At 46.1% G+C, this 17,539-nt stretch overlaps 2 protein-coding genes across 2 annotated transcripts; both read left to right on the top strand.

The window, feature by feature from the left end:
- The first annotated feature begins 1,165 nt into the window (after positions 1 to 1,165).
- LOC144180335 (uncharacterized) lies at positions 1,166 to 2,903 on the top strand. The gene is made up of 2 exons (XM_077708705.1): positions 1,166 to 1,334; positions 2,630 to 2,903. Exons 1-2 carry the CDS (start codon positions 1,332 to 1,334, stop codon positions 2,843 to 2,845), a joined length of 219 nt encoding a protein of 72 aa, XP_077564831.1. The 5' UTR covers positions 1,166 to 1,331; the 3' UTR covers positions 2,846 to 2,903.
- A 2,996-nt stretch (positions 2,904 to 5,899) lies between these two features.
- LOC144178647 (putative ammonium transporter 3) lies at positions 5,900 to 16,363 on the top strand. Its single transcript, XM_077706652.1, has 8 exons — positions 5,900 to 6,815; positions 7,793 to 8,336; positions 9,247 to 9,318; positions 9,812 to 9,871; positions 9,957 to 10,030; positions 11,681 to 12,000; positions 13,494 to 13,694; positions 14,805 to 16,363. The coding sequence occupies exons 1-8, from the start codon at positions 6,731 to 6,733 to the stop codon at positions 15,042 to 15,044; spliced, it is 1,596 nt and encodes a 531-aa protein (XP_077562778.1). The 5' UTR covers positions 5,900 to 6,730; the 3' UTR covers positions 15,045 to 16,363.
- Positions 16,364 to 17,539: the final 1,176 nt, after the last annotated feature.

Below are 17,539 nucleotides of genomic sequence, written 5' to 3'. Positions count from 1 at the left end.
TTTACTGTGCTTGTCGTACAACGAGGTCTCTGTATTTACTCATGCTTTGCACCTGTGTGCACCACGTCTGGCTACGCTGTCCAAATCGTTACCTTAGTCCGTGGTAATCTGATTGGAAACGGCGTAGTTAAAAAAGAGTGGTTAATTTTTTTCGCATGCGTATGAACAAAGACAAAGGCCTAAATGTTTGTTTCTGTACAAACGCCAAAACATCGAGCTTATACCATGAAAAATATAAAGCCGATGCCTATAAACCGCGTGTAAACCAACCCAAAAATACAATGATGCTTCTATCATTACATTTCCACTTACTTCATTGGGATAATAATGTAAGTAAAGCTCATGGCAGAAATAGGAGACAATCAAAATATCCTTAAGGTATTCTTTGCCGGACAATCCCATGACAGATAGCAGGCACACTGACCGACAAACGAAGTACCAAACTAGGCTTCTTTTGTGTCAGAAAGTGCTCCTGGGGCAATGACTTGGACACGGTAATTATGAGTTCAGGTTGCATCGCATTGCGTCAACCGGCACGGTCGCGACCAGTGGTGCCATCTGTGCCGCGGTAATTTGTATCATTGGACCGCGCTCGAGTACGTGCGCCATACGCTCCAACGCCTCGCAGCACCTCGACTGTGAAACGACCCACCGAGTGTGCGTACAAAAGCGGCCGCAAGAGCTGAAAAAAAAAAAAAAAAAAAAAAAAAAAAACAGGCGCCAATGTATACTATCCGGCTGGTGTATTTTGTGTATTTTGAATATTATCTTTCTTTTTTTCTACTGTGTAATTTTCTCAGCCTCTTTCGCTTGTTTTTTTGTTTTGTTTTGTTTTGTTTTTTGAGATCTAAAGTGAGGTGAAACGCTCCGCTTGCACGGCTTACAGACGCTCTTGCGAGGTTTTGCTGTTTTGTGCGGCATTCCGTGAGAAACCATTGACTGAAAATGTGCTACACTGAACGACGCTCGCTCTTTCTTTAAGTGGTGAACTGATCCTATGGGCGCGGCCAACAACTCAGAGTCACGGCTTGCTGGACAGCTTGCGTTTCGCGTGTCTGCTTTTACATCTGCCGCCATTGTTTTTTTTGTGTGTGTGTGTGTCTGCTTCCGTGTTTTGTTTATGCTTACTTTTGTGAAATAGCTGAGGTCTGTTGGCACGGTAGGCCTCGCTTGATGTTCGCTGTTCTATTTTTATTTTACTCTGTCACGTGGTTCGAACCACGTGACTGGGGGCTGTTTCGCTGGTATATATAGCTGAATCAGCCCGTTGCTCAACATCGCTCAGCGGACTGAGAGCAGCAACTTCAACCCGATCCAGCAGAAAAGGAGACATGGTGAGTAGCCTGCTTTCCAACTATGTTTCCATTTAGTTTGATCCTTAAAACAAAATGCCGGAACATAGAAGCGAATTCACTGTCATTTATTCTTATTGCTTTACGAATTAGTCTTCTTCAGTTTTTTTAATACAGCATAAACAATTGACAACTCAACGAACATATAGAGAAAGTAGCGCTTAAATATACTGTGAACAGATGAAACGGCGCTTGTGCGGTGAGTGTCTGCGTGTTCGTGTTCACATCCTTATGAGCTGGCTGTATAAAATTAATTGCTATCTTTTACGAATGTTGAGCCTCTTGATTAATCCTTCATATTCACAGATGTGTAATTTTTTTTATTCGTCTGGCCGAATTTGCACTGTGTTCTTATGCCTTTGAGCTCTGAATGATAAAACAGCCTTAATTAAAGGGATCTGTTAATGTTCACTATACAAAAATTGCTATGTTTTTACATGATAATGACAGCTGCACATAAAGGAAGGCCCATTTTGTGTGGTTTATGAACCCAGAAATACGGATAGTAGGCCTATAAGCACAGCTCAGCTGTTATAAATTGCATTCGTCGGAGCCCATTATTCGCTGAATAACGACCACCGCGCACCAACAATTTAAAAGATTTCTCTACTAATTGCCGGAACAGTTTTGTACATGGAACGTTTGTTAGTTTTTTTTTTTTAGTTATTGGCGTCCCCTATTTATCACGCTCAGGCAGGACTCAATATGGCACGTAGAAGCCGCCCTACCACAGTCTTCTCAGCCGAGCCGTTTGCAAATGCACTTATCACTTTTACTTTTGTCATTGACATATCACAGATATATCCCAGCAATTTTAATAGCACTCTGCTTCTCAACGGGCCATGGAACGAATAATGTTAGGAATAACACTCAGGGACAGGAAACGAGCTACCTGGATAAGAGAACAAACTGAAGTAGAGGATATCATTGTTCAAATAAAGAAAAAAGAAATGGACTTGGGCTAGCCATGTAATGAGACGAACCGACCACCGGGGAGAATTAGGGTAACATAGTGGTTACCAATAAATGGGCCTAGAAGGAGGGAAAGGCCAATAACCCGATCGAGGGATGAAATAGAGAAATTCGGGGTCAACTGTCGACTTGAGCAGCGCTGGACAGGAGCGGGTGGAGGTCGATGGGAGAGGCCTTCGTTCTGTAGTGGACCTGATTATGATTATTATTATTATTATTATTATTATTATTATTATTATTATTATTATTATTATTATTATTATTATTATTATTATGATATTGATGATGATGACCTTAAATTGCAGCGTTTCTTTGCGTTCATCGTGGTCCTGGCCCTGACCGTGGCTGTCGCCCTGGCTGGATACCACCACGGGGGCTACGGCGGACACGGCGGACATGGTGGATATGGCCACGGAGGTTATGGAGGCGGCCATGGCGGATACGGCGGACACGGTGGTTATGGCGGCCACGGCGGGGGACATGGCGGATACGGAGGATACGGCGGCTACGGGAGGCGCTAACCGGGAACCGGAAGCCTTGGCCCGGGTCTCATGAGTGCAATGAAAAATAAATCACACACTTCTCATCTGTAGCGATGTATTGCGATGGTCTACTTGTTCCCGCACTTACGCGACTGTAGCAGACATTATGGAAATGCTTTGACATTACATATGATGACTTCTTATTTCCTTAGAAGACTCAAAAGAGGGGAAAATGGCAACAATAGAGGGCATCTAATCCAAAAACATTTCTTGGAAAATAGAGCTACGACTCTTGGGGACTTTAAAACAACCAACAAAAGCCTAAGCAGACTTGTACTCAATGCAGAATGCACTAAAGACCACATTCGCGTCATTTCCAAAGAGAGCTACGCATCCACTATACATGTCTCCGTATACCTCACATTCAGTGTTCATGCTCAAGGGAACGCTCCCATTCAAGGTCCCCTCCGTTATTCCTTGTTGCAAGTACTTCCACTCACTGCCCCTGTCGAGCTCTCTCTCTCTCTCTCTCTCTCTCTCTCTCTCTCTCTCTCTCTCTCTCTCTCTCTCTCTCTCTCTCTCTCTCTCTCTCTCTCTGTGCATAGCACTTATAATCTATGCGGCACGTGGTTTTTACAACGCCGAGGTTCTCGAAAGGCTGGAATGTGCTGGAAAACGTGTCGCATTCATGCATCGGGAAGGGACCACTGGGAAACGGTCTATCTTGACAGCGTGCTCGTTCGGGAGGCATACAAATTACATGTATTCCAAGACTAACAAGGCACGCTAACTTTCTCCACAACGAAGTGCCACGCACATATACAAACGTAACAATGTGAAGTTTTTTTTTCCCCCGAAATGAGCGAAATCCACCTAAAGCGAATCTGAGAAAAAAGCGGGTTTGTTACCGGAACTATATGCAACGCTGTCAAAGCTATTAATATGATATGTTTTACATGTCGGCTAGGGGAAGTTTATGGCCACAAGTAATTAAAAATTATGCGGTGAATTTGCAAAATTTTGGATGATAAGTTTGAATTTGTCTCATATTGAATTGAAACGCTCAAGTTGATGCGGCATTCTTATGACACTTTAAGTTGACTTTCCACAACGGTGCGATTCAATTTTGGCGGAAAAGGCACTAAACGTATGCAATAGACCCCCGGGTGTTTTTTCTACTTTTCAATAAACGTTAAAAAAAAATAGGGCTTCAAGAACAGAACTATACATGGAGAGCAGGTGCGTTCTCTTGGCCACATTAGCAGCTCTTTTCGAGTTCTTCCGTAGGATAATTTTCTTGGGCACGCCTGAAGGCAATCACGAGGTAAGCAAGCTCTTTATTGCCTTGCCATGAATTTCCAAAAGGCTTCACAAGAAGGCTGCTCATATTTTCTGCTTCACCTTACTGAAGTGGTTCGTACCCTTAGACGAGGAGAGGGAGGGGGGGGGGGGGGGATTTGCCAGTGCTTGTAAGCGGTGGCTATGTAGTTAAGTAGTAAAATGGTAAATATGGGAGCAAAACAGTACATACAACCATAGTTACTCCGGAGGGACCGAAGAGACGAAATGAAATCATTTCATTCAGTTCTTCCGTTCACTTCGGTGTCGACATCTGGGGACAGATCTTTCGACGATCTCTTACTTGTCGTCTGAATTCATGATATGCCAGCTCCGAAAAGCAAAAAAAAAAAAACCCTTCTGAAAACACCCACGAAACAGACTGAACAGTCAAGCCAAGAACAGACTCCCATCGGGCAAATGAATTTGGCTCATTTTTATCCGTAAAACAGCAGGATCTAACTCGCTTTCGATACGAACTACGATCTGCGTCAGGAAAAGTTGCCGAGTTTTTCTGGTCATTGCAGTTTTACCTGAATTAGTTCTGGTTTCTGGATATGGGTAATTTTGGGGAAAAAAAACGCCGCACATGTTTGGCGTCTCGTGGTTTCAAGGTAGAGCTTTCATGCTAAATTTGAATTGGGAGAACGCCACCCTTGGGGGATGGTATTACAGGATTGCAGATAAGTTCAAGTTATCAGACCGAACCCTGGGAAGAATCTTTGATGACAACTCGCACAAATATTTGAAACCACGTTCATATCCGTGTTTGTATTTCTGTTTGTGGTGTTTGTACCCTCTCCTCTTTTGCCTTATTTCCTGCACTGTTATTATACATAATGTACCAACTCACCCAATCGTCAGTTCTAGCTCCGTTTGCTACGTGAGAAACATCGCGTTTCTGAATACGTTCTGCTAGAGTTCCGGACCATCAATATCTTAGCGAAAATGTTCTTGCTGTCGAGCTGGATGCAACCATTTTGAGCATATTTGCGTGCACTTGGCCTTCTAATTTGAATTCAGATTATCAAGATACTAGGATTTAAAAAATGTACTTAATGTACAGACCTCTTGTCAGTAAGTGCAATGTTCCTTCATAGATGCAGCCTGACGCAAACGCATGATTTGCACGAAAATTAGCGTGAAGTTTAGGTTACTTCCGTAGTTGCTCTTGCTTTTTGCCCTGATTTTTAAATTACACTTTTTTATGATAATAAGAACAAGAATTTTGTATTTTGCCTCGTATCTGGCACACATAATGCTTGAAGCTTGCGGTAAAGCCACGTTACATCAGCCTGAAAGAGGAGTAGCAGAAACAAGTACAGAGTGTTGTTGGGCTAGTTGGTACGGCATTTCAAGGGTACAAAAACTGCGCGTCAAAGACAAGACAATAAGGATGGGACAGGCTGCGCCCACCCTGTCCCATCCTTATTGTTTTGTCTTTGACGCGCAGTTTTTGTGCCCTTGAAATAGCAGAAGCCCCCCCCCCCCCCCCCCCCCGTCCCCTCGCATTGGCACACGAACAGGGCAGTCAGAAATTGCGCGAGAATCACTGACCAACATTTTCTTTGTTGCAATGAAATAACACTTTCACAAAATATCAATAGAAGCCATATAATATTATGATGTGAACACAGCTGCAATACTGATACGCTTATTCATAACACATATTGATGTAAAACCTGGAATTGTCTGAAAGCGTTCCAACAGAGCTAGATCACCCACACAACGACAGACACATGTTATACCACGCTTTATATCATCCCAATATGGCGCGCCTTATATCACATCACTTCTTTGCGAGCTAAAAGTATTGTCGGGCAGTAAAAGTGAGCCAGAGGGAAAGACAAACATCAACATCTTTCAAGCCATTGAAAGAAACCGCAAGTGAGAGCCTGCCTTGAAGGAAGGCAACGGAAAAGGGCGTATTTTTCGGAGCTCGTAAGTGTGCTACAGTGTGGTTCAACGATGGCAGCCCGTTATATCGCGCCCTCTCTTCGCTGGCCGCTCTGTGCGCGCGGAGGACCAACACCGGGAGGACGCGATCAGTGTCCCCTCACTCTCTTCGCTTCCCTCGCTGTCATTTCCTCCTTGCTCGGGATATTGGGAGCAGGCGCGTGCCGTCGTGCCGCGTCCAGCCTCCCAATATCCCGTTCGCTTCCTGCTCCAGCGCACTCCACGCGACCACCGCCGCTAGACTCCCCCGGGGTTCGCTCCTAGCCGACGATCCAGAGCCGAGCCGCGGGCCGCAAACATCACGTCACGCCGGCCAACGCCGCTTGCGCGCTCACCGGAGCCGTCGTGCGTCTCTCCGTTGCCGGGCCGATTGAGCCACAACGCCACATTGGCTGCCCTCTTCGCCGGACTCTTGCTCCGCACAAAGAAAACAGCGCGGGCGGCCGTTGGTCCGCACACGGCCGGTGGTCCGCACACGGCCACTCCGTGAGGAGGACGCCGAAGGGGAAGGGCGTCTTTTGGCGGGTTCTTGAACGCACGTTGCGGCAGGCGCACGTGCTCGCTTCGACACCCGAGAGCTAAGGGACGCGTTGAAGGCGAATTTTTTCCGCGAACGAAGCAGTCGCAGTCATGATCGTAGACCCGAAGAGCATGAAGCCGGACGACGCCACGTGGGTGCTCACGTCGTCCTTTGTCATCTTCACGATTCAGACAGGTGAGTGAGCTGCCTGTCAGGCAGCGGGCTGATAGCAGCCGTCGCTTTCCGTGCGCTCCATTGTACTAGCTTGCGACACGTGTTTATTTCTGTCAGTCTTGATTTGGGGGGAATCATGAGCTCGGCTGTATACTATATACGCCACACTGTTTCTTTTCTTGCTTATCAATGTCGGGCTGAGTGTGCGGCAACGTCATCTTTATGCGTCTCTCAGCTGGAGTTTCTCAGTGCAATAACGTTTACAAGTATAATTAACCTCGCTGGTGCGTACGTCTCTCAGTTTGTATGCCCGGATCCACATTTAGGGTGTTAACCAAAGTCGTCGATGTGAAGGCCTGTAAATTTGTAAGGACTCATAACCGAGAGGAAAGGCGAAAGCTGCTGTGTTTTAGGAGGCACGACAGTGCCGCTTAATTCCTTTGCTTTTTGTCCACGATTGTTGTGTGGTCTCTGTATTCCTATAGCATATGCGTACCTTTACTAACGATTAACAAGTGACTAGAAAGGAGTAGAGCTACCAGTCCTTCCTTCAGCTTCCGTAAACATCTCGAACTTTGCTATTCACATTATCCGCATTCCGCAAGGCGTCAGTTTGAAACCGCAGAGATGGTCGCTCGGCTCCGACCCGAAGACTACTCCTAATCAGTAACGAAAGAGACGCTTCTCGATGCAACCTGCCAAATATTAATTCGCCGAAGAGAAAAATCCACGTGGAATAAAAAATACTTCTGTGCTTTCCTTTAAGTGTGCTTTGTGCACAAACGAGTGGAAAATCTACGCTTTTAGGTCTAACTGGGTTCAGGCCATCGGTCGATTTCAGTACTTGAGCACTGTTTTTTTCTAAGCTGTTGCCATTCTATGCTGAAATATCGTCCAAAATGCCCTCTCCTTGCTCAAAAGGAGCACTCTGCTTAAGTACTTGCAAGTTAAGTTAGAACTTCAGTTTCCGCAAAGCCAAAGCGTCAGTTCTCGTGCAGGCTTCGGTCTTCTCGAGTCCGGTTGCGTGTCGAAGAAAAACGAGGTGAACATCCTGATGAAGAACGCCGTGGATGTGGTGCTGGGAGGCCTCACCTACTGGAGTGTCGGCTACGGCCTGCAGAACGGCCGCGGTCCCGGCACCAACCCTTTCTGCGGCGTTGGCTCGTTCTTTCTGGACGCCAACTCCGAAGTGATGGGCGAGGAGTTCGCCATGTTCATCTTCCAACTGTCGTTCGCCACCACGGCAACGACCATCGTGTCCGGCGCCATGGCCGAGCGAACAAACTTCCACGCCTACTGCCTCTTCTCGGCCCTCAGTACGCTCATGTACTGCATCCCAGCCGGATGGGTGTGGAGTCAGCACGGCTTCCTGAACCGCATCGGCGTCATCGACTTCGCGGGCTCGGCCTGCGTTCACCTGCTGGGAGGAACGTCGGGTCTGGTGTCGGCTCTTGTGCTGGGCCCCAGGCTGAGCTGGGATCGGCACCGGAGACCACGCATGGGAAATCCGACCAACGCCATGATCGGAGCATTCACTCTTTGGTGAGCCCAACAGCAGGACCTATTGGCTTTCCCAGTCGAAAAAGACGACAAGAAAAATTTCTGTAGTTTGTCGGATTTCCTCGCGTCGTACTGTTGTCTTGTCGTATTCTTGTCATGACGTGATTCTGAAGTTCTGTCGTGTGTGGTATTCCTGTCCTGATTTTGATATTCCGTCGTGCCGAATTCCTGTCTTGTAGTGATCCTGATGTTCCATAAGTTGTTGCACATGGTTTGAATGTTATTGCTCATTGTGAAGAGTAGCGTAAATGGCAGTTCTGTTGTGATTACAGAAATGTTTGTCGTTGAGAAAATCGACTTTGTCGTTACGACAGAAATGTGTGTCGTAACAATAGATCGCTTTGTCGTAACAACAGGACTTCTGTTGTCACAACAAAGTTTTTTGTCGTACGACAGAAATTCTTGTTAGGTTTCTTGCGGTATTCCTGTTGTGATTTTAGACTGGGTTCCATCAAACTCAAAGTCTTTACGCGATCCCCAAATGCAGCTGCTATTTTTTGAGACCTAATTATTACGTTCAAGTTAAACGCTATGTTCGAACTTCATATATCAAAACCAGGTTACGGGATCTCTTATTTTATGTAGGTGAAAAACAAGCATGGCCGTCTACGTGGCGTGCAGCACAGGTTAAAATTCCCGAAATATTCCAAAGTGTCCTGTAACTATAAATGTTTCAAATAAAGGAAAATTCGTTAGAAAACTATCCCACTTTCAGCACCTAACAGCAAAAGGAAAGTCAGCGGCCTTAGCGAGCGCTTTCAGCAACTTACAAATGAGTATTTGCGACTCACATCTTTAATATAGATACTTTTGACCAACCACAATGTCTTGCTAGGAGAACTTCGTATGAATCTTTTCTTATATTGTTTTTTTTTTCTTTTTCACTCAAAAGGTGGGGATCTCTCGTTTTCAACAGTGGCAGCACGTTTGGAATATCAGACGAAAAATGGCACTTCGCCGCAAGGTGTGTATTTGCATCTGTTAAGCTTTTCCGTTTGCTCGGCCTGGCTCATGGTCGTCTCGTAGCTTCTGTACAGGCTTATTGTATGTGTTTGTTTCCTTTGTGATGTTCTTGTTTATATTTGTTTCTAATAGATATTGTCATTTCATCTTCCAGCACATTTAATTTATTCCGTGCACCGTTCTCAGCTTGTTTTAGGCCTGACAAGGCAGTTTTGCTGCGCCACGGACAGTTGCTTTTAGCAAATGCATTTCTATATAACGAAAAATCGACCAGCATTTCTGTGACTTACGAAGAGAAGAAGAAGAAAAAAAAACGGTGGTACAATGCTAAACTCAGTGGCTGCCTGTTTGTTAGAGGGGTCTAAAAGGCCAAAATAAGCCAAGCAAAAATGTCTATTATTCGAGTAAATGGCCATAGTAGAGGCCTATATTCATTTTTCAAGAAAAAAGACTCTGCTTCGTCTGCATGTAACTATGATGTATTTCTTTTGCAGGTCAGCCGTGTCAACAATCAACTCTTCTATCGGTGGGGGTCTTGTCGGAACCATAGCAACGTAAGTTCCGAACTAGCTTTACTGAACTGTTGTGCAAGTACAAATGACGCAGCGTCTTTGTTTTAATTCTCTGTTTTCTTTTCAGCTACTTGGTTCACAAGAATTTTGACATTGAGGACATCATCACTTCTATTCTAGGTTCGCTGGTGTCGATAACAGGTACGCAAGGATACGAGGCCTAAAAGTTTACTATAAACTTTAACTAAGTCGTATATAATTAGGTTGCATTAACTGAGCAACGTAATGGCTCCAGCCAGACATCCCCACAACTGTCGATCGTCAAGACCTTTTCTTTTTCTGTGGCCAGTTTTATTGCGTGTTTATATATACTTTTCAAGCTCCTTATTTAAACATATATAAGTGCAAACAGACAGGGCAAGTAAACTATAAATTGATAGAACAATCGCTGCTTGCAACAAGCACCTATTAGAAACAACCCTTCTGTGTTATTATAATTTACGGCGTGCGTGAAATGGAAAAAAAAGACAGAAATAACGTACAATAACAACGTAATGAACATCATTATTACAGGCCTGTCATCTAAATTTATTTTTCAATCAACGTGGGCATGTTGAACCCAAGCAAAACGGGAGAGTTTGCAATAAAATCAGGTCAAAACAGTGCTTCTCCCGTTCATTTCTTTGTGTTTTTTGATGTCGTGTATCCATACTTCTTTCGATATTTTTCAAGTCTGTGATACCAGTAGTAGTTAAAAACCGTGACAGATTCAAGCCAGCGCCTGAATTCGCAGGGCTCTAGAATTTGAACGGGGACTGATCTCATTGAAGCAATAATTGGCCGCGGAAGTTCAACTTCCATGGTGCACTAATACAGCAACACCGGTTGCAAAATATATGCCCGCATTTGAAAGAGCTCTTGGAGTTGGCCGGACTACGCCATTACAAAAGCCGTTTTGGCAGTCAGTTGTTGCTATCGGTAAGGAAAAACATTTCACGTCGCCTTGAACTGAGCAGCTAAAGTCTCTACAGACGCAAATAACGTTTTCACGGGCTTCCGACCACTCTACCAATATGTAGCAGTAGCCGATGAATCAGGGGCTAAAAGCATATTTGGTTGGTAGTGTCTATTTACCCGGCAACCGGGAGAATTACCGACAGAAATTTCTCACAGCAGTCGCCTCTCATTGGCTAAGCACACTACGCGGAGATTCCATGGGATAAATATTCCCTAAAAAGCCGTGCTTGCAGCTTCCCCTGTAGCGCTGTGGTATAGTACTTGGTTTTAAATGAGAAGGCTCAGGTTCGAGTCCGACATTGCGATGTTTGTTTCTTTTCTCAGAATTTTTCGGTCATCGTGATTGTTAACTTTTTTTACTCTGTTTTTTACTATATCAAGAGATCGACGCGCAGGGCTTCTAGAATGGGTTGAATTACGTTTAATATAGGTTGTGTTCTGTGTCATTGGGCTGGATTTGATTAGGTTAGTGGTAGTTGGGCAGGATTTGGGTAGGTTATGACGCGTTCGGTTAAGTTACGCTAGGTTCGGTGAGGTTATGTTATGTTAGGTTACGTTGGGACGTAATATTATTCAGCAAATTTTAGGCCATCCAGCTTTTATGGAAACTGCAGAGAGAATTTCCCGGAGGTAATTCTCATGGCTGCCGTGAGATTAGACGCAGCCTATTTCGTTTTAGCACGTCGGTGCTCATCAGACGCAACGAAAGCTGGCAGTCATACCATTAACCATCTACTTCTTCTGGTCTGTTCTTCGGAACATTCGTTAGAGACAAGCAGCTCATATCAAATGGTTTGATATCATCAATTCTTTCACGCTGTGTGCTCTTCTCAGCCGGTTCCGCCTTCTACCGTTCATGGGAGGCACTGCTCATCGGCGCGGTGGGCGGCCTGTGCACGACGCCCGTGCCGTTCGTGCTGCGGCGCTGGCTGTGTGTCGATGACCCGGTGAATGCCGCTGCCATCCACGGCGTGGGCGGCCTGTGGGGCATGCTGGCCGTCGGCCTCTTCCTGGACACCACGCGCTATCAGGGGCTGCGGCAACACCGCAAGGGCCTCTTCAAGGGAGGCGGGCTCAGCCTGCTCGGAGTGCAGCTGGCGGCCTGCCTCACCATCATCGCCTGGAGCGCCGGAATCACCTTTCTCGTTCTCAAGGTCAGTGGCTCTCAGCTCCACCGTCACGTGCCTTGGTTAATCGTCATCAACATCATGATTGCTGCCGTCCTCGTCGTCGTCATCAGCTTCAGCCTATTCAATTTTACTGCGAGACAAATGCTTTTTCTATTGATTTCCAGATACTGCCCTGCGCTGCTCGAGTCCATGATTTCCCCTTAATTTCCTTAATTCATCCTTCAATCGACTTAGCAGTATTGCCCAACTTCTAGTCACGCCTCTCGGTATCCACTCTGTTATTCTGCTGGTCCATCGGTTGTCATTTCGTCTCACTGTATGGCCAGTCCAAGCCCATTAATTTCTCTTAGCTTGAACGCTATCTTCCACCCGATTATCATAATCTAAACCATCATAATAACCATCATCGTCATCATTGTAATCGCAATCATATGTCCACAGCAGGATGCCGGCCCCTCCCACAGGTTTGAGCAGCTCCTATCCTGCTATATCCAAAATTATTATTTGCCTTCAAATTTTTTTCTGCATCCCCCAACTGTCTTCCCCTACATCTATTCTCATCCCTCGCTAGCCGCTATGCCTACATTGTCCCTTAATCCAAATCGGCTCACAGAAAAATAAATTACGGAGAAGGCCACAGAACGTCGGGCAGACGGGCGGATTAGTTCTATTGGTTTCTTGACAGTGAACTGGACGCCAAAGCCAGGAATTAGAGATCTCGCCAAATCTCTTCTCTCTCCTCTCCTCCTCTTCTTCTTCTTAATCTTACTGTCATTGAGAATAGTTATGTTCTCTTATATCTCAATTTTTGTATACAATCAAACCTTCCATGTACATTTCGTCGTGTTCGGTGCATTGGTTATCACCCTTATTTTATAGCAGCCAGTTTTATTGAGCGAGGTAGCAACAGGCATCGACTTATACCGGGCATTGTGGCTTCTCTTTGACGCATTGTTGTTCCTGAGCTCTACGGCCGGTCAGCAGAACCCGCTTCCACGTTTTGACACCCCACGTTGGGCGCCAAATGTAATTGCAGGGTTCTAGCGACTGGTCGTGGACCGAAGGAACGACACCGAGTCAAGTGGAGCCATGCTTTTTTACTGGATTTCAACCCACCTCGAACCTCGGGCCATGCGCAGCCATGGAGCAAAGGCCTTTCCTTTCTGTTGCGTGCCCATCTCCAATGTTTTCTTCTTCTCTACACTGTTACGCGGTTGTATAAATGGCCTTTGCTTCCAGTTCACCATGCCGGTTCACGGTAATGTATAAGACCATCGCAACCTGCTGCTTATTATCCAGTAAATACACCCTTGATGTTATTCATCTTATCGGTACGGATTGCCATCACTGTTATTATTTACGTACTTAGAACCTGCCACGAGGACGCAATCTGCGCCCGTCCATTGTGTTGCTCCGTACCCGATTTCAGAGTAGACATTCGAGCAACGTTTGCTATCTTGCCTGATGACGTAAATTTAGGCTTAATTATCCGTTTTTCTTTCCTTTGGATTGTGCAGTTCATCAACAAAGTAACACCTTTGCGCATGCGCGCTGGTGACGAGCTCCTTGGTACGGACTTTGTGGAGCACTGCATCGAGCATCGGGAACTGTGCGACTCCCTTGCGGTGGCGCATCTTCGTGAAAGCACAAGCCTCGAGACGGAACAGGCCAAGGGCAGCCTGCTCCCAGCGGAGGACGAGAGCGCAGCCTACCCCAAGGTGCTTGTAGCACCCTCAACAAAAAGGAACTCATCCACACTTTTTCACAACAATCTTGCAGGAAGTACTATATAAGGCTTAACCACGAACAAACATATATGGTGGTGATGTATGTAAATGATCATAAATTTTTAGTATTATAGCTAATGAATGCACAGAAATCATTTTGTTGCCAAACACTGACAGTTACTACGCTCCCTAATGTGAAATTCGGGCGCAGCGCGAGCTGCAGTCTTCTCGATCACGGCGGATATCTGCTGTATCTTATCAGCGAACGCACGGCGGCACGCGCCACTCTGCTGTTATACCGCAGCGCGTCACCACCGCCGGCCACCGTGTTTTTGCAAATCGTGTTTGAACCCCCCGCGTCATTGTCACGTGGTTCTGATTAGCCACGCACGGGGGAGCAGCGAGCATGTTGTTGGAAAACGTGTTTGAACCTCCCGATCAAATGTCACGCGGTTTAAGTTAGTGGCGAACGGGACAGCGTCTGGGGAAAGCGCGAAAGAGAGGGCGCTTCTCGGTGGTGACGCATAAAACAAGAGAGAGGGGAGGCAGTGAGAGAGATGAGGCCAAATGCGTGCGTGCCGCTCTCCTCCTCGCCCACCATCAGACGCTCCTCTCCGTTTTCTTTTCTTTTGCCGTCACTGCTGCGTTCGCTCACTCGGTTACGCGGACATAAACAGACGCCGCCGCGAAGCCCAGGTAACGGCTGCTAAAGGGCTGCGACCTAAAAGTTTGCCTGTTCATATTGTGGGAAACGTAAAGATTGTGGGTAACGAGGAACGTTCAATCCGGCTTACACAAAGTGTGGCCTGCATGACGAAATGCTGTAAACATTAACAAATTCAAATCACAGCAGCATCTGAAAATGAAAGTCAGAAATGAAAAAAGAACGCATTTTCCGTTTTTCGCTGCGGAGTCTCTCTGTTTGAGACAAAGCTTTAGCATCCACTAGCCCCCGTCCAAAAGGAGGCTTCACATCTTATCTTGTGCAGGCCAGGCGGGTCTGAACGAGGGCAAGGACAAAGTGCTTCTCAGATCCGTTCCAGGTGTGTACTTCAGATGCTATCTGAAAGCTTACGTCTCTTCCCTGCACTGTACACGCAGGGGCAGAGTCCCATTGAGTGCAAGCGGGTGGACAGCGCGTCCAACGTAGATGACGGGGACGACGGGTCCCCCGTGCACGAGGCCTCCTCTCCGGACTTCCAGCGGGGCGGGGCTTCCTCCTTCTGGGAGGCCATGAGCGCCGAGTGCCACGAAGGCCTCGGCAACAAGGACTCCATGGCTCAGCAGGAGATGACCATTCGCCTGGTGGCCAATTACAGAAGCAGCTGCGTCATTGCCTAACAAAGAGTGATCGCTGCTTCTCTCCCTCTGTCTCAGTTTTGTATGGGGCGCCTCCAAACGCCACTGCGGCTGACAGACTGATCTTCCTCCGTGCCACGATAGCGGAATCAGTGTGCGAAACCTTTGATAGATCTGCTCTGGTTTGTGACACAAGCTTCGTATAACGATAAAAGTAGTAAGCACACCTATACTCGAGTGCTCGTTTCTGTTTCTCTGTAGTATGTTGACGGCTCTTTATACCCGTCCATATACCTCCAATCTCTGCTTGTGCATAGCATGGGCTGGAAAGCAAAATGGGGGATGAACCTGAATACAGTGCAAAAATATCTGATGATTACAGTAAGTACAAATTCCGCCTAGCGAATGTAAAAAGGAAAGGTAGCAGCACTTTCATTGCACATAAAGCCCTAAAAACAGAGCTAAATGCACGAAAAACATATCATCACACCTTTTAAATTAATATCTTGTCGCTGCAGAATTCCAAGCAACGTACGGGTGCACTTTCCGGTTTCTACAAATCTTGACCACTCATTGTTGTTTTGGTGTCAGATTGTTTGCCGCACTTACTTCTCTGGTATCCGTCTTTGCGAGTTTGTTCAGATGCTTTGTTTCGGGTTAGCACACACATAGATACAAAATATTTCCTCGCCATGCCGAAGATGCAACAATCAATCGTTTACGAAATCACGTTGGGATACGTGAGAATGCTTTCCTTTTTCGTTCAAAAGTTAAGCAACAAGATTTATTTTGTAACTTTAACAGGGTTTCGACCTTTAGGTCTGTTGTGTTTGTCTTTAGAGAGTGTACTAAGATTTAAATCCACTTTGCAGCACATATTAAATCTTCAACCCTTGTTGTTGTTGTTAGCAGTGTTGTTTTTGTGTGTGTGCGTTCGTTTCTGCGTGCACATATGAACATTTTGAAACTAGTAAACGCATTTGTATGCACTAAAAATTGAACCAAGGCACCTTACTTCCAAAGCAAGAATCAATCAACCAATCAATCAATCATTGCAGTTTTTTTACGATTATCTGCAATCATAATCACTCGGCCACCACGGCTGAGGCAGTAGGTGTATGATTGCACGGTTTTGCACACAGGTTATGAAACACGAATGGCAGAAGGAAATTCATTACGCTTTGTACATTTTGCTGCTTCTAGTTAACCATTAAAAAACGGGACTCTGTCAGAGAGAGAGAGAGAGAGAGAGAGAGAGAGAGAGAGAGAGAGAGAGAGAGAGAGAGAGAGAGAGAGAGAGAGAGAGAGAGAGAGAGAGAGAGAGAGAGAGAGAGAGAGAGAGAGAGAGAGAGAGAGAGAGAGGAGAGAGAGAGAGAGAGAGAGAGAAGGCTTCATTGTCATACTTTTTAAGGACGAGTGCACCGTACGGGAATGTCTGGTGTTTTAGTTCCATCAGACGGGACTCAGCTAGGTATATCGATACGGCCATCCGGTGTCACAAAAGAAAGCAGCCTCAAACCCACATATCCACTCAGCAAAGCGTGAGACGCACCTACGCGCAATGGGCCAAGGACGCATGCTGCGCCGTTCTGTTGCTAGATAGGGAGGGCCGCGTTCTTTTCAGGACACTCTATTGCTAGATTCATTGTTAGGTAGAGGGCGAGGATGATGAGAAGAAAACAAAACCATTCCGCGCGCATGTCCGCTCAGCCGCCCGTTGGGCACGCCCAACCGCCGGTTGGTCAATGATGGGTGCGGGCTTCGCACCACCTGTTAGGAGTGCCGGTTTGTTCGGGTGCTTGCCACTTCCCTGTGTGCTTGCCTTCCTGACTTGGAAGGTTGCTTTTCCCATTTCATACAATCAATGACTTCATTTCAAAAAGTTAATTGCTGTCTTGTTGGCATTTTATTCTCTACACAAGTTTCCCAATGCAACAAGAAACTATAATCTTGCTTTACCCTTCCCGTGTATCTGCCCAAAATAATTTTTGGGGGGTCTTCGCGTTCTCCCGCACTCAGATTCTCAGTTTCGTTTGTCTCTTGCGCAATGTATTCAAAGTAGACATGAAGGAATCCTGTATATACTGTGAAAATAAATGCGCGGGCCCAGCCATTGCAACCGCTTTTTTCTGGTGGTTGCGTCAACGCGTCGCCGTTCAGTTCATGTCTCCCAAGCCTTAATTAATTTGTTTCATATTTAGCATCAGCTTGTGCCAAATTGTACGCGACTGCGAGTGAAATTGTCGGTCGGTTTGTGCCGTGTACTTCTGTAATAAACAAGGTATACCGAATCAAGCCTGTGACTGTGTTGTGATTTTTAAAATACGGGTTTGAGCGGAGGCGTACCCCTTCGGCATGACCCCTTCTGCGTTGCGCTAAACATATCCCCGTGTCTGGAGAACAGCCTGGCTGGTTAGAAACAATAACACGGATTTGCCGGAGAGTCTAATATACATAGGTGCTAGGAAGGTGTTTTGGGGCAAAAACAGCACACCTGCACCAGGGTAGGGTTTTTTTTTCTGGTAGGGGTGAATTTT

Source organism: Haemaphysalis longicornis, unplaced genomic scaffold (assembly GCF_048455015.1).
Source record: "Haemaphysalis longicornis isolate Haplotype H1 unplaced genomic scaffold, Haemaphysalis longicornis Haplotype H1 scaffold_4, whole genome shotgun sequence".
Classification (NCBI taxonomy): Eukaryota; Metazoa; Arthropoda; class Arachnida; order Ixodida; family Ixodidae; genus Haemaphysalis; species Haemaphysalis longicornis.
This window is presented reverse-complemented; position numbering and strand designations above follow the sequence as displayed.